This window comes from Chrysochloris asiatica, unplaced genomic scaffold (assembly GCF_000296735.1).
Source record: "Chrysochloris asiatica unplaced genomic scaffold, ChrAsi1.0 scaffold00025, whole genome shotgun sequence".
In the NCBI taxonomy this organism is placed as follows: Eukaryota; Metazoa; Chordata; class Mammalia; order Afrosoricida; family Chrysochloridae; genus Chrysochloris; species Chrysochloris asiatica.
The window spans coordinates 17,833,605-17,846,905 of NW_006408543.1; the positions used below are offsets into that span (position 1 = coordinate 17,833,605).

Here is a 13,301-nt window from a genome sequence, read left to right on the forward strand (position 1 = left end):
GCTTTGCTAAAATAAATTCTGAGGACGAACTCACTCTAGAAGGAGAGGCTGCCCGATATGAGGGCCCAGATTGGTCTTACAATCGCCGTCACCCTCGACTTAAAGAGACAAAGACAAGCCGTGGCGCTTTTGCCTCCAAGTGGCTTTGAAAGGAGCCGAGGCTTTTGCCTCCAGCAAAAAGCGGCAGTGGCCGAGTCAAGCGTGGCAGGCAGTGGGCTCCATGGCGAACAAGGCTGGGCCCTTGTCAGAGAGAAAACACCTTTCCTCTGGGATGGCGGCTAGGAAAAAAGCCGAGAGTTTGCCTCCTGCGACTGGCGAGGCTGGCTCACATGGAGTTAGGCCGAGGTCAGATGGATCTTGTGGGGATCTTGTGGCTCATCTTTTGCAGGCAGTCAAAAGAGTTATTATTAATTAAAAGGCAGCAATGCCAGGTAGGCTCTGAAAGCCAAGGCATTCTTTGTACCCTCGTCTCTGGCACATGTCAGGTAATTATGACATTAGGAGAGGGGCAGTGCTGCTGGTGAAGTGGTCAGGTGCAAGTGTGGCCCCACACTATGAGGACCAGTTGGCTGGGCTGGGCTGGGCTGAGAATTGGCTCACCCTCATTCCCAGGCCACAGCATCTGTCCACTCTAGCTCGCTGGCTAAGCTTGACTCCTGGCTTTCACCTTCATCTCCTCGGGCTCTCTGAGCTCTGCTTGACACAGACCACCTGTTGTCCTGACCCTGCCCTGGCCTGACTGAGGTAGGGAAAGGGCGGAATGATGATGATGGTGATGCTGACTAACATCACCACTGGGATATGCCAGGTACTATGCTAGGAACTACTCAGTGATTCACCTGGTTTCCACAACAATTCAAAATGTAGGTGCCATAGCTAGCATCACCTTCCATTCCAGCTAAGGAAAGCTGAAGTTGGAGATGTGGTGAAGATTCAGGGGGAGGAGAATTTGAACCAGGAAGTCAGGATGTGTTCTTCCTAACCAAACACTTCACTCATCCAAAATGAGTTGGCAATTTTTTACAAAGCACTGGTGCTAGGAAATAGACGAGAAGTCCACAAAGTCTAGAATACTGAGGAGAAAATGATCAGCTCAGTCCAGGCACAGTGGGTCAGCTGCTCCTGTCTGTAGGGAGCACTGCTGGATGGATGGACTTCCCTTTGGTCCCAGAGCAGATGCTCCCCACACGTTTTGCACTTGTGCTTTGTAAATCTAATCTTCTCTGTTCTTTGTCAGGGCGGTGTGTTATTCAGATACTTATGAAGGACTGGGGGGAGAATTTTCCAGCCCTGGAGGGTCAGCATCTAGGCTGTGTGTAATCTTGTTGGGCCAGATTCATTCTTTTGTGTCTGTGTGAGTCAGGGATCATGTGAGGCAGCCCCATGTGGATTTTTTTTCCAGTTTAGATCCAGGAAGTGCAGAGAAAGCACTCAATGTCCTCTAGGTCCCTCTAGGGCAGACTGTTACCCTGGACAATGTCACCATGGTGCCTCCACCCCAGCATGGTACCCTGGCATCAAGCAGGAACAGAGAACTGCAGATCCGTACTGAGATCAGCCCGGTGTGTGCAGTCAGACAGGCCCAGACTCAGATCTTGGCTCCGCCTCTTAGCTGGGTGGTCTTGGGCAAGTTGTTTAATCTCTCAGAGCCTCAGTTCTATCATCTGTTAAATGGGGATGGCACCTTGCTTGCTGAAAATCCTCACCACTGGATGCTGAGCAAATAATACAAGAAGCTGAGTTCTATGAAGAAAAACATGGCGCCAGGATTGGAGGAACACTCATTAACAACCCGCGATATGCAGATGATACAATCTTGCTTGCTGAAAGTGAAGAGGACTTGAAACATTTACTGATGCAGATCAAAGAGCACAGCCTTCGGTATGGATTACATCTCAATATAAAGAAAACAAAAATCCTCACCACTGGACTAATAAACAACATTCTTATCAATGGAGAAAAGATTGAAGTTGTCAAGGACTTCATTCTTCTTGGATCAACTATCAACACTCGCAGAAGCAGCAGTCAAGAGATTAGACGACGTATTGCATTGGGCAAATCTGCTGCACAGGAACTTTTTAAAGTATTGAAGAGCAGAGATGTCAGCTTGAGGACTAAGGTGCGCCTGACCCAAGCCATGGTATTTTTAATAACCTCATATGGATGCGAAAGATGGACAGTGAATAAGGAAGATCGTAGAAGAATTGATGCCTTTGGGTTGTGGTGTTGGAGGAGAATACTGAAAGTGCCATGGACTGCCAAAAGAATCAATAGATCTGTTTTGGAAGAAGTACAGCCAGAGTGCTCCTTGGAGGCCAAGATGGCTAAGCTTCATCTCTCATACTTTGGACATATTGTCCGGAGGGAACAGTCGCTGGAGAAGGATGTCGTGCTGGGTAAGGTGGAGGGTCAGAGAAAAAGAGGAAGACCCCCAACGAGATGGATCAGCCAGGTGGCATCATTGATGGCGTCAAGTGTGGCAGCGGTAGTAAGGTTGGCCCAGGATCGGACATTATTTCGTTCTGCTTTGCATGGGTTCGCTATGAGTCGGTTCCGACTCAATGACACCTGACAACAACAACAACAACCACCCCACCAAGGGAGTGTTGGAGAGAAACAGGAAGTGGGTGCAGAAAGAACGGGACAGAGAAACAGAGGGAGGAGACACAGGCAAAAGAAAAAAAGGGAGCAGATGTACACAAGCCAACATAAAATAAATACAGGAAAGAAGCAGAGAGAGGTGCTGGATGTAAGTCTAGAAGCTTCTAGAACTGGCTGGCTGGGGAACTTGTAACAACTGCCCACCCCCATCTCAGCTGCAGCTCTTGAGGCTCAATGTTCAGGACCCCTTTTTGCTTGTCTTTCCATTTTCCCAGGCCAGTCCTCTCCCACCCCGCTGTCAAGCCATCCCTGCAGCCCAGTGGTCCTCAAAGTGTGCCGCACCAGCAGCATCCCTGTTACTAAGAAACTTGTTAGAAATGCAGATTCTGAATGAGGAACTATGGAGATGGACCAGCACTCTGGCCTAACAAGCCCTAAGATGATTCTGTTGCCTTTAAGGTTTGATGTGGGATAAGCACAGGACTGTTAACCAAAAGGACAGTGGCTCAAACACACCCACTGCTCCTTGGAAACTTTGTACAGAATCGCTATGAGTCGGGACCAACTTAACATCAACAATAAAACACTGCATCCATTCATTCACCTGTTCACTCATTCATCATTCAGCAAGGACCTCCTGACCATCTTACTGTTTCCCTCTAGGTTATCGGAAAAGCAGACACAAAAGACCCGTTCCTGACCTCCAGGAGGTTACAATTCAGTCGTCTTTCTAAATGACCCTGGTGGCACCGTGGTCAGTGTGGAAGGTTAATGGTTCCAATCCTCCAGCAGCTCTCTGGGAGACCGTGTAAAGATTTAGCCTTGGATATCTATGTGGGTAGTTCTACGGTGTCCTGTAGGTTCACGTGAAGTGCGAATTGCCTGAGCAATGAGTTGTTTTGTTTTTTTTTAATGTCTTTGCAGTGATGTGGAGCCATGAGTTGTACAAGACAGGTGCCTGAGAATGCTGTGTCAGCCGTGATCCAGGCTAGGACAGGGAGGGCAGGAGGTCATCAGTGCCTACCCCATTGACCCCAGGCCCTTCGTCATTAAAGAGCTTACTTCTGCAGGGCAGGGCAGTTGGCTGTGGTTGGGAGGCTCATCCTGACATCGGAGGAGAACCTGCTCAGGACCTTGCTTTTTGCCCTTGTCTCTGAAGGCGTTGTCTATTCCCTTTCCCCAGAAAGCCTTTTCTCCCATAGCAAGCTGGGGCCTCCCCAGAGGAGGCGCTTAACAAACAAGTGTTTGCACATTTGCTTCAGAGGAAAAGTGTGAAGCCTTGGGGGTCCAGGTCTTCGCTCCTACAGACAAACACCCCAATTCCCTCCACTGTTTCCATGGAGCTTCCAGCCCTTCCACCACCCTGCCCACCTTCCATCTACTCCCGGGGAGAAGTCACATCTAACCCTGGATTTAGACTGAAGTTGGGGCTTTCACTCCAATTTCCCATGGTCCAGGTTATCCTGTAAAATTCCCCAAAGCAGGAACCCTGCTAGAGGATTGCCCATAGTAAGTCTGGGCTAGCGGGCTTTCCTCCCGGGACTGGGCTGGGACAGACCCCGTCCTGCAGCATTCGAATATGGGGAGGTGGGCTAGTGTCTAGGATCCACGTCCAAGGGGCGGACCAGATTCACGAACGCAACTGGGACTGAGGACCGCCCCATTTACCCGGTGACCGTCTCTCACTGGTGTTTTCCCCCATACGTAAGCGTGTTTGCGTAAGTTAGACTGCGCATGTGCGTGCATGTGCGCACTCATTGCCCTTTCTGCGCACTTGTCTGCATGGGTCTGCGCTGTGGGAGCTGCTCAGGCAAGAGCCCGAGCTGCTCAGTGACGCAGACATGGTTTTCTTATTCAGACTAACATGGGCTCCCTCTTCCCCAGCACCCACACTACTCTGGCAATCAAAAGAAACCATAGATATCTACCCAGAAAAATCTATGTAAAGGAACAATTTTGCAGACTGATTCAGGGGGCTCATGGACACTTCCTCATGGATCCTGGGGTGAGAAGGCCGCCTCTAAACCTATCACAACCCCAGCCCAATGATCCCAACCAGCACACAGCTCACCCCCATCTTCAGCTTTAGTTCGAACCGGCCCTCACTCCTGGAATGTTTGCCCTTCTATGCGATGTAACCTCCCAGGCTCCAGCCCACACATCATTCACTTCCCTGCCGCACTCTATTCACGACCTTAGGACTTAAGTCTACAACACCTCTGATGTCTCTGATAGATGACTAACTGTCCCACTCAGAAGACTTTAGTGCCCTTGCTGAGATGTAACCTCCTTGGCGGAGAACAAGGACAGCCACAGCCAGCTGTATCACGTGCCTGCGATGAATCGGGTATTTTCTCCTACCAGCAGGGCTGACTGCCTCCATTTTGCAGGTTTAAAAAAAAAAAAAAATGAGGCCGGGGAAGACAAGGAACCTGCCTAGCATCAAACTAGAATGAAAGCCCCCTAGGATGACTCAGGACTACAGTGAGTCAAGGGTCACCCATCCAGCCCATCAACTCTCCTGGACCTTGACTTACGGCTTGGAATACCAGCCTACTCTTTATCCTGGAAAAAGCTGCTTCCGTGGGAGTGGCCCGTCAGGGATGTTACCTTGGTGATGGATGGGAGAGCCTGAATCCAGTTCTGCTCCCCAAGTGCTCTGGGAGGACCAGTTCTCTTCCTCAGGTAGCGTTCGTGGACCTCACATGAGTTTAGGATATAGAGTGCACAGGCTAAGGCATAGCCTCCCCAATTGGAAACACCTAGAATAGAAGGAAGAGTCCATCATAGTATTAGACGGGTCATGGCTCTAGGCAGGAAAACTCTAAGCCAGTGACTCTCCAACAATGGTCCCTACACCAATGGCACCAGCATCACCTGGGAACTTGTTAGAACACAAATTCTAGAAGCTATAGCCCAAACTTTTGGAATCATAAACTTGGGGTGGGTAGGATTTGGGGGACAGTCTGAGTTTTCATAAGCCCTTCAGGTGATTCTGATAGAAACTGAAGTTTGAGGAGTATTGCTGTAAACTGCTGTAATGCACTGTTGAAGCCCATCAGAGAGAAAGGTTCAGGTTATAACTCTGAGGAACCCATTCCAGAACTCTCAACATTAAACGCTCAGAGCTTCTAGCCCAGTCCTCAGAGGGGTGGATAACAGTTCCATCATGCTGTGTGGAATCACCTTTTCATGTGCTGGAAAGTCAGGAACCTCTTCCTTTCCTCCCAGTCAGCCCCCAAGGACTTATTCCTCAGCTTTGAAACCATCCCACTTGCTCTTCTCTGAAGGCTCCTTCAGTTTACCTTTCAGGTCAAGGATGGATTCAGGACCGTAGCATAGTGGTTACAAATTAGGCTGTGAACCGCAAGGTTAGCAGTTCGAAACTACCAGCTGTTCCGCGGGAGAAAGATGAGGCTTTCTGCTCCTGTAAAGATTTACAGCCTCGGAAACCCTGTACAGGGTTGCTGTGAGTTGGAACCGACTCCACAGCACATAACCAACCAAGGTTCTGGAACTCCTTGTGTGGCGCTGTAGGATAAACATTGGGCTGCTAACTGTAGGGTTGGTAGTTTAAACCCACCACATGCTTTTTGGAAACCCTATGTAGGGTTTCTATGAGTCCAAACCAACTTGTCAGCACTTAACAACATTTTCTGGAACAATAATGGAAAGACAGGAATTGAAGGAGGCAATGGACCGTGTGGCTAATGGCTTCCATAACAGCACCTTCCCCTGCCATAAGACCAGAAGAACTGGACGGTGCCCAGCTACAATGACTGAACATTTTCATCAAAAATTCTGCAGAAGAATTCTGATCAAAAGGGTGGGGAGGGAGGCTATAGAATGGAATTTCAAAGTCCTGTGGAAACCCAACTTTCTAAGACTATTGAGGCTGGATGAAACCCTGAAATGATTGCCCTGAAGTAATCTTTCAACTTTCAACCAAAAGTATCTCCTTTGAATCAAACAATTTGCTGTTATTGTATGCTGCTGAGTGGATTCCAAATCAAAGTAACTCTATAGAACAAAGTCCAATGGCCCCATAGGATTTCCTAGGCTGTAATATTTATAAGGAGCTCTGGTAGCGTAGTGGTTACGAATCGGGCTGCGAACCTTAAGGTCAGTGGTTCGAAACTACCAGCTGCTCCGCAGGAGAAAGATGAGGCTTTCTACTCCCGTAAAGATTTACACCCTCGGAAACCCTGTACAGGGTCGCTATGGGTCGGAACCGACTCAAAGGCACTTAACAACAACAACAACAATATTTATATGAGAGGATATTGCAAAGTCTTTTCTCCCATGGAACCGCTGGTGGTGAATTTGAACCACCAATCTTTCGGTTAGTAACCAAGTGTTTAATAAATTGAAATTTCAGAACATCTGGTCTAGTGGGATGGCGGAGACCACCTTGTGACAGTTGAGGAAGGCAGGGTTTCTATCAGTCATGTTAAGATTAGCCAAGGGTTGATCTACGTTTCTCCCTCCTCTTCTCTTTACTGTACCTAGCTGCTTTGAGTGGTTTGCTTTTCCTGGAACCAAAATGGTCTCCCTGTGCATATAAAATAACTGCTCAGAATAACCCTTACTGTGCTCAGTGTCATTGCACTTTGATGATTTTTAACAATACAAAACTCTGTCTTTAAAATCCAGCAGCTCAGAACCTCTCCTGAAGGAGCCCCTTCTGATCTCTCCCAGCCCCAAATACTTGTACACAGATTCTCACCCAGTGTTCTGATCCCCCTGCCACCCACAGCAATCACCCTCTCTCTCGGGGATTCCTGATGTGATATTGTGGATAAAGCACTGGACTGCAAGGTCAGTTTGTACCACAAGGTTGGTGGTTCAAACTCACCAACCACTCCTTGGAAAACCTACACAGGGTCACTGTGAGTCAGAGCCAACTCAACAACACTTAATAATAACAACAACATCAGAGTAGAACTCCTGGTGTGGTGCTGTAGGATCGGCACTGGACTGTGAACCACAAAGTCAGTGGTTCAAACTCACCAGCTGCTCCTCAGAAACCCGACACAGGGTTGCTATGAGTCAGAACCAACTTGATAGCACTTACAACAACTATGTCAGAGTAGAACTGGTATGGTGGTGTAGGTAGCACTGGACAGTGAAACACAAGGTTGGTGGTTCAAACTCACCAGCTGCTTCTCAGAAACCCTATACAGGGTCACTATGAGTCAGAACCAACTCGATGGTACTTACAACAAAAACTGTGTCAGAGAGGCAGCTGACCAGGCTAAGCCAGAGTGCCAACCTGAGCTATAGGCTATTTTTAATCATTCAGTGGGAGGTAGCCTTTCGTAGGCGTCTGTCAATCTTCCAGAAATGTGTGGTGGGGCCAGAGGAGGAAGGGAGGGTCAGGAAGGACTGGTACACAGGGAAGGGGGAGAGGTCTTGATGGGGAAGGGCAGTGGGAAGGGGAGGGGGGAGAGAGCTAAGTGAAGGCGAGACAGAAAGGCTGAGGACCCTGTGAACATGGACTAGATGCCTCTCTTCCTGTCTCTGGGGAGGAGGGCTCATGACCACAGTTGAAATGGCTACTGTCGTCTGTCTAGCTCCCACCCACCTGTTCTCTTGTCCTATTTACAACCATCCGGTCATGCACTGTTACATGCGTATTACTCTTTACCACCAGGAAACTGTAAGCTCTGGGGAAGAGCAGGGACCATGCTGTTCCCTGCTTTCATCCAGTGTACACCATGTTGTTGCTGTCAGTGCTGGTGAGTCGGTTCTGACTCATAGTGACCCTGTTATGAGTCGCTGGTGGGTTTAAACCACCAACCTTGAGGTTCGCAGTCCAGTGCTCATCCTACAGCACTGTACCACACCATGGCACTCAAGACATGTTTGTTGAATGACTGAATGAGAGCAGGGTCACCTCCCTAGGCTGGTGCCCTGTAGAGGAGCTGGCTCTGCTCGCTGAGGACAAGCTTCCCTGGACCAGGGTCCAGACTGGGTCCTTCCCCTTGGGCAGGGTGTCACCCCGACTGGCACCATTGCACTTACCAGCAATGACAGCAAAGTCGGCCTCCACATCACAGGCGATGACAGTCCCATTTCGTATGTGCCTCTTCACGGCCTCCTTGACTTTGCCCATCCCAAGCTCGTTGCCTCCATCACCAATCCCTGTACAAAAGGGGAACTGAGTCAGGGTTAAATGACGGTTGTTTTAGGGCAATTCAGCATATCCCTCTGGGGTGTATGTTCGGAAAACCAGGTCACATGCTTTACTCTTAGATCTTCGGGAGACTCCTCTGCTTAAAAGGGAGGAGACACTTGGAACCCTAGAGGGTCACGGATGGAGATGGATCTCTGCTGATGATGGTGGCAGGCCCACCTGAGGAGTCAGTATGTGACACTCAGGACTGTCTGCCGAGTGGCACCTGCTCAGTGAAGGACTACAAAGTCCAGGGCCTGTTAGTGTGTCCAGTTGGCATCCCACCAACCAAGCAGGCTAGCATAGACTGTTAAGAGTCAGACTTCAGTTTAAGTCTCGGGAAGAGAAAAGTACTGTGTGATTCCACTTAGGTGGAATATCCACACAGAGACTGAGTGTAAATTAGAGGGGCTGGGAGAGGGAAGCCGAGGGAGTTACTGCTTAGTGGTGAGGAATGGAGGCTACCATTCTCATGAACTCCCGATTTCTGGATGTCGTGGATGTTGAGCTGACCTATCCAAGTTGTCACCTCAGATGATTTCTGAACCATGAACTTTGAGAAAACTGGTTTCCTCAAAGTCGCCTTTAAGTCAAACAATCAACCCAAACCAAACCAAATCCGTAACCATCAAGTCCATTCCAACTCCTAGTGACCTCGGGGGTTTCCAAGACTGTAATCTTTACAGAAGCAGACCGCCACATTTTTCTCCCAAGGAGTCGCTGGTGGATTTGAACCATCAACCTTTTGGTTAGCGGTAGAGTGCTTCCACACTGTACCACCAGGGCTCCTGAAGTCAACAGTGGTGTTGTCGAGTGCCGTCAAGTCAGTTCCACCTCATAGTGACCCTGCAGAGGGTTTCCGAGGCTCTAAATCTCCAGAGCAGAGAGCCTCATCTCTTTCCTGAGGAGTGGCTAGCGGGCTCGAACTGTGGACCTTGTGGTTCACAGTTGAGTTCCAAGTCAACAGTGGTCCAGCATAGTTAGTAAAAGGACATTTAGTCATGGAAATTTGTGTGCTTTTCAGTTCAATTCTGTGCCTTTTCCCATGGCAGCGTACTCATACAATCGCTGAATCTAAGAATGTTGGATTTTCTTCTGTGGAACACTTTTGACACTCTAGTTGGAAATGCTGCCCACTTTACAAAACATATATTAAATATTCTTTAATCAGTTTCTATGATTGGCTTAATCTTGGTGAATGGGTACAGAGCTCTGTTGGGTGATGACTCTGTTTTAGAAACTGAAGGTGGTGATGGTTGCACACATATGTTGCTGAACTTAAACACAGTTGTTGCTGTTGAGTGCCTTCGAGTCGGTTCCAACCCATAGCGACCCTGTATAGGGTTCCTAAGGAGTGGTTGGTGAGCTTGAACTGTCATCCCTGTGATTCAAACCAACTTTGCAGTCCAGCAAACTAACCCATGGTGCCACACCAGGACTCCAAAACATGGTTAGAATGGCCAGTTTTATGTTACCTACATTTTACTACAATAAATTAAATATTAATAATCATTATGGCCTAGCAGTCTTATGGGGGCAAGCCTACTGTGTCCTCTAGGGTCATTTAACAACAACACCATTGTTGACTTAAGGAGCCCTGGTGGTGCAGTGTTTGAGCATTCTACTGCTAATCAAAAGGTTGGTGGTTCAAACCCACCAACAGCTCCTCGGGAGAAAAATGTGACAGTCTGCTTCCATTAAAATTACACTCTTGGAAACCCCATAGGTCGCTAGGAATTGGAACCAACTTGATGGCAATGAGCTTGGTTTGGGTTGGGTTGACTGTTTGACCGAAAGGCGACTTTCAGGAAAAAGTTTCTCAAAGAACCCATTTGACAGCTGTGGGCTTTTGGGTTAATCTTTACAGAGGAGCCCAGGTAGTGCCATGGTTAAGAGCTAGGTTGAAAGGTGAGTGGTTTGAACCCACCACCCTCTCTTTGGGAGCAAGGTATGGCAGTCTGTTTCAGTAAAGACTCCAGCCTTCCCTTGGAATGCCTCATGGGGCAGTTTCAGTGCTAGTGAAACACCTGGGAGAGTATTCGCTACAGGTTAGTAAATAAGCACAAGAAAGCCCATCCCTGGTTCTACTCTGTCCTATTGTTTAGTGCTGTCAAGTCGGTTCTGACTCATAGCAACCCTATATAGGATTTCCAAGGAGTGGCTGGTGGATTTGAACCGCTGATCTTGCAGTTCAAATTGACCTTGTGGTTTGGTGCTTATCCTGTAGTGCCATGCCAGTACTCCACTCTGTCCTATAGTGTCCCTGTAAGTCTTGAATCAACTTGAAGGTAAGGGTTTTTGTTTGAACCCTCTGGATGGGTTCAAACTGCTGAGTGCTGAACCACTGTGCCACCCAGGATGTTAAGAAAGGTTGACTTCATTGTTGAAATGAGTGATCCTCAAGACAGGTGAACTGGAAAGATGAAAAAAAATTAGCAAGTTCCACAGTCTACTGTCTTTGAGGCGCCGTTCTAAGGCTGTTATTGTTAACTACTAGCCAGGTGGTTCCAACTCATAGTGACCCTTGTATAGTAGGGTTTCTGAGGAAGGTCTGGTCAGTTTCAACTGCTAACCTTGTGGTTCAAACTGACCATGTGGTCCAGTGCATGATCCTGCAGCCCCACACCAAGACCCTATTTGGTTGTGTCCAGGTATTTCTGGAGGATTCTGTAGACTAGAAGGTTAGCTTAATCCTGACTCTGGAAGATGATCGCAGCTGCCTCAAGGTAACTTATCATGCAAGATGCATCTCCGAGTGCTAAGAACAGACAGCGGAGCATCTCCAGCATACAGGGTGGGTGGGTGATTATTTTTTGGTGCTTGCTTGCTAGAAGAGTTTGGACTATGTGGAAAAATTCTATCTGGAGCTGACTTTCATTGTGACATCCAAGAGGTCTGAGCCATCTCCAGCATTAGAAACCTGGACTTGGCCAAAAGACTCAGGTCATAGCGCAACCTGAGGGTGTTCTCTGTTGCTCTTCAGAAAAGTCTCCTGAGTGAAGGTCAAGAGTAACACCATCCAGCGTTTGTGCTTTGGCTCTTTCTGTCTCTGTATTACTTTGCTTTCTTTTAGCATTCTACTAACTTCATCACGTGGCAATCCCGTCTGAAGCCTCTGAGATGGACGGCCCCTGAGCTGTAAGGTGGACACTTAGACCCAGGTGTCTTGAGTATTGCTTGAGTGTTACAACATGACATGGCAGCTGCTTGGACACTGAGCCAGAGGGTTTTTGATGGGGCAGCAAATGGAAATGAACATTCAAGGAGGGAGGCTTGGGTACCTGAAGTTAAGAGATGAGCCCAATGGTCTTCAAAGGGGTCAGTCTGAAGGTGCGAGAGGCCAGTCCCACCTGCTTGCTTCCTCCATGATCTGGGGGAACCACAATTGGGGTGGGGTGCACTCCAACAGCTTCTATGGTTCCTGATTGCCCCCCTAAGCACAGAGACCCCCTCCTTCTCCACCCTGGGCGCACATCCTCTCCTGCCTTGGGTCCTCCACTGGCAGCAGGGTAAGACCGGAAGTGTGAAGCCAACCATGTCTGATGTACCACACCCACTGCCTCTTCTGGGAAAGGCTAGGACAATTTGCAGGAATTTTCTAATGAGCCTGAAGCCTTTTATTGTCTACTTCAAACCTCAAAAGCCAAAGGAGACTAATGAGTCTGGGAAACAATGAAGCTGTTTGAATGGAGAAAACAAAAAACACAGAACAACAAACAAGCTGGAGAAGGCACACTGGCCCCCCTTGGGGATTACACTAAGCCTCTAGGAAATGCACAGTGGTGGCGTGATTGACAAGAGGCAGAATGGGTTAGGGCCCAGGAGTTGACCAGTTGCATTAAATTAGCTCGACAGCCTTGAAATGGATCCTTCCTGGGTCTCGCTTTTGAAGAGTCTACCTGCTTTGTTGCCTCACAGGTAATTCATGAGGCTTAAACAATACAGTGGATGTGAAAATGCCTTGTAGATGTCTAAGTTCTATACAAGCCACAAGTTATCACTGTTATTAGCAATAAAAATAGCACCCTAATCACACATGGAGACAGATTAACAAAAGGCATTAATGATGACATGTTCTTATCTGTGCGCTCGTCCCGTTTGTGCTTTTTACTTACCGGTTGATGAGATTCCGGGAATCTTCTGTGCTGTGAGGAAAAGGTCGTCAATGGGGTCAACCAAGTGCTTGATGTTCACCTTCCTGGCGTTGTAATAGTTGCCATCTGCGGCCCTGCCTGCGCGCTCTATGGCTACCAGATGGTCAAACCTGCAGGGAAGCAAGGGCCATGGGGTCCTGAGGGAGAGTGGCTACTTTGTTGGTGTCTTAGTTTTCTTGTTGTTGTTGTTAAGCATCATTGAGTCAGTTCCAACTCACAGCGACCTTGTTGTAGAGTTTCCAAGGAGTGGTTTGAACCACTGACTTTAATGTTAAAAGTTCAGTGCTTATCCTACAGTGCCACACCAGGACTCTAGTGCTGCCATAACAGAAATACCACAGGGGGATGGATGGCTTTCACAAACAGAAATT

General features: G+C 48.3%; 1 protein-coding gene across 1 annotated transcript in view; it reads right to left on the bottom strand.

Annotated features, from left to right (window-relative positions):
- LOC102816050 (chromosome unknown open reading frame, human C14orf159) overlaps window positions 1–13,301 on the bottom strand; it is an 81,330-nt gene that overhangs the window by 16,427 nt on the left and 51,602 nt on the right. The window contains exons 9-11 of the mRNA XM_006839634.1: window positions 12,892–13,040; window positions 8,626–8,745; window positions 5,212–5,363 (exon numbers count right to left, since the gene is read on the bottom strand). Coding sequence (XP_006839697.1) covers window positions 5,212–5,363; window positions 8,626–8,745; window positions 12,892–13,040 — 421 coding nt within the window. The remainder of the gene's footprint in view (window positions 1–5,211; window positions 5,364–8,625; window positions 8,746–12,891; window positions 13,041–13,301) is intronic.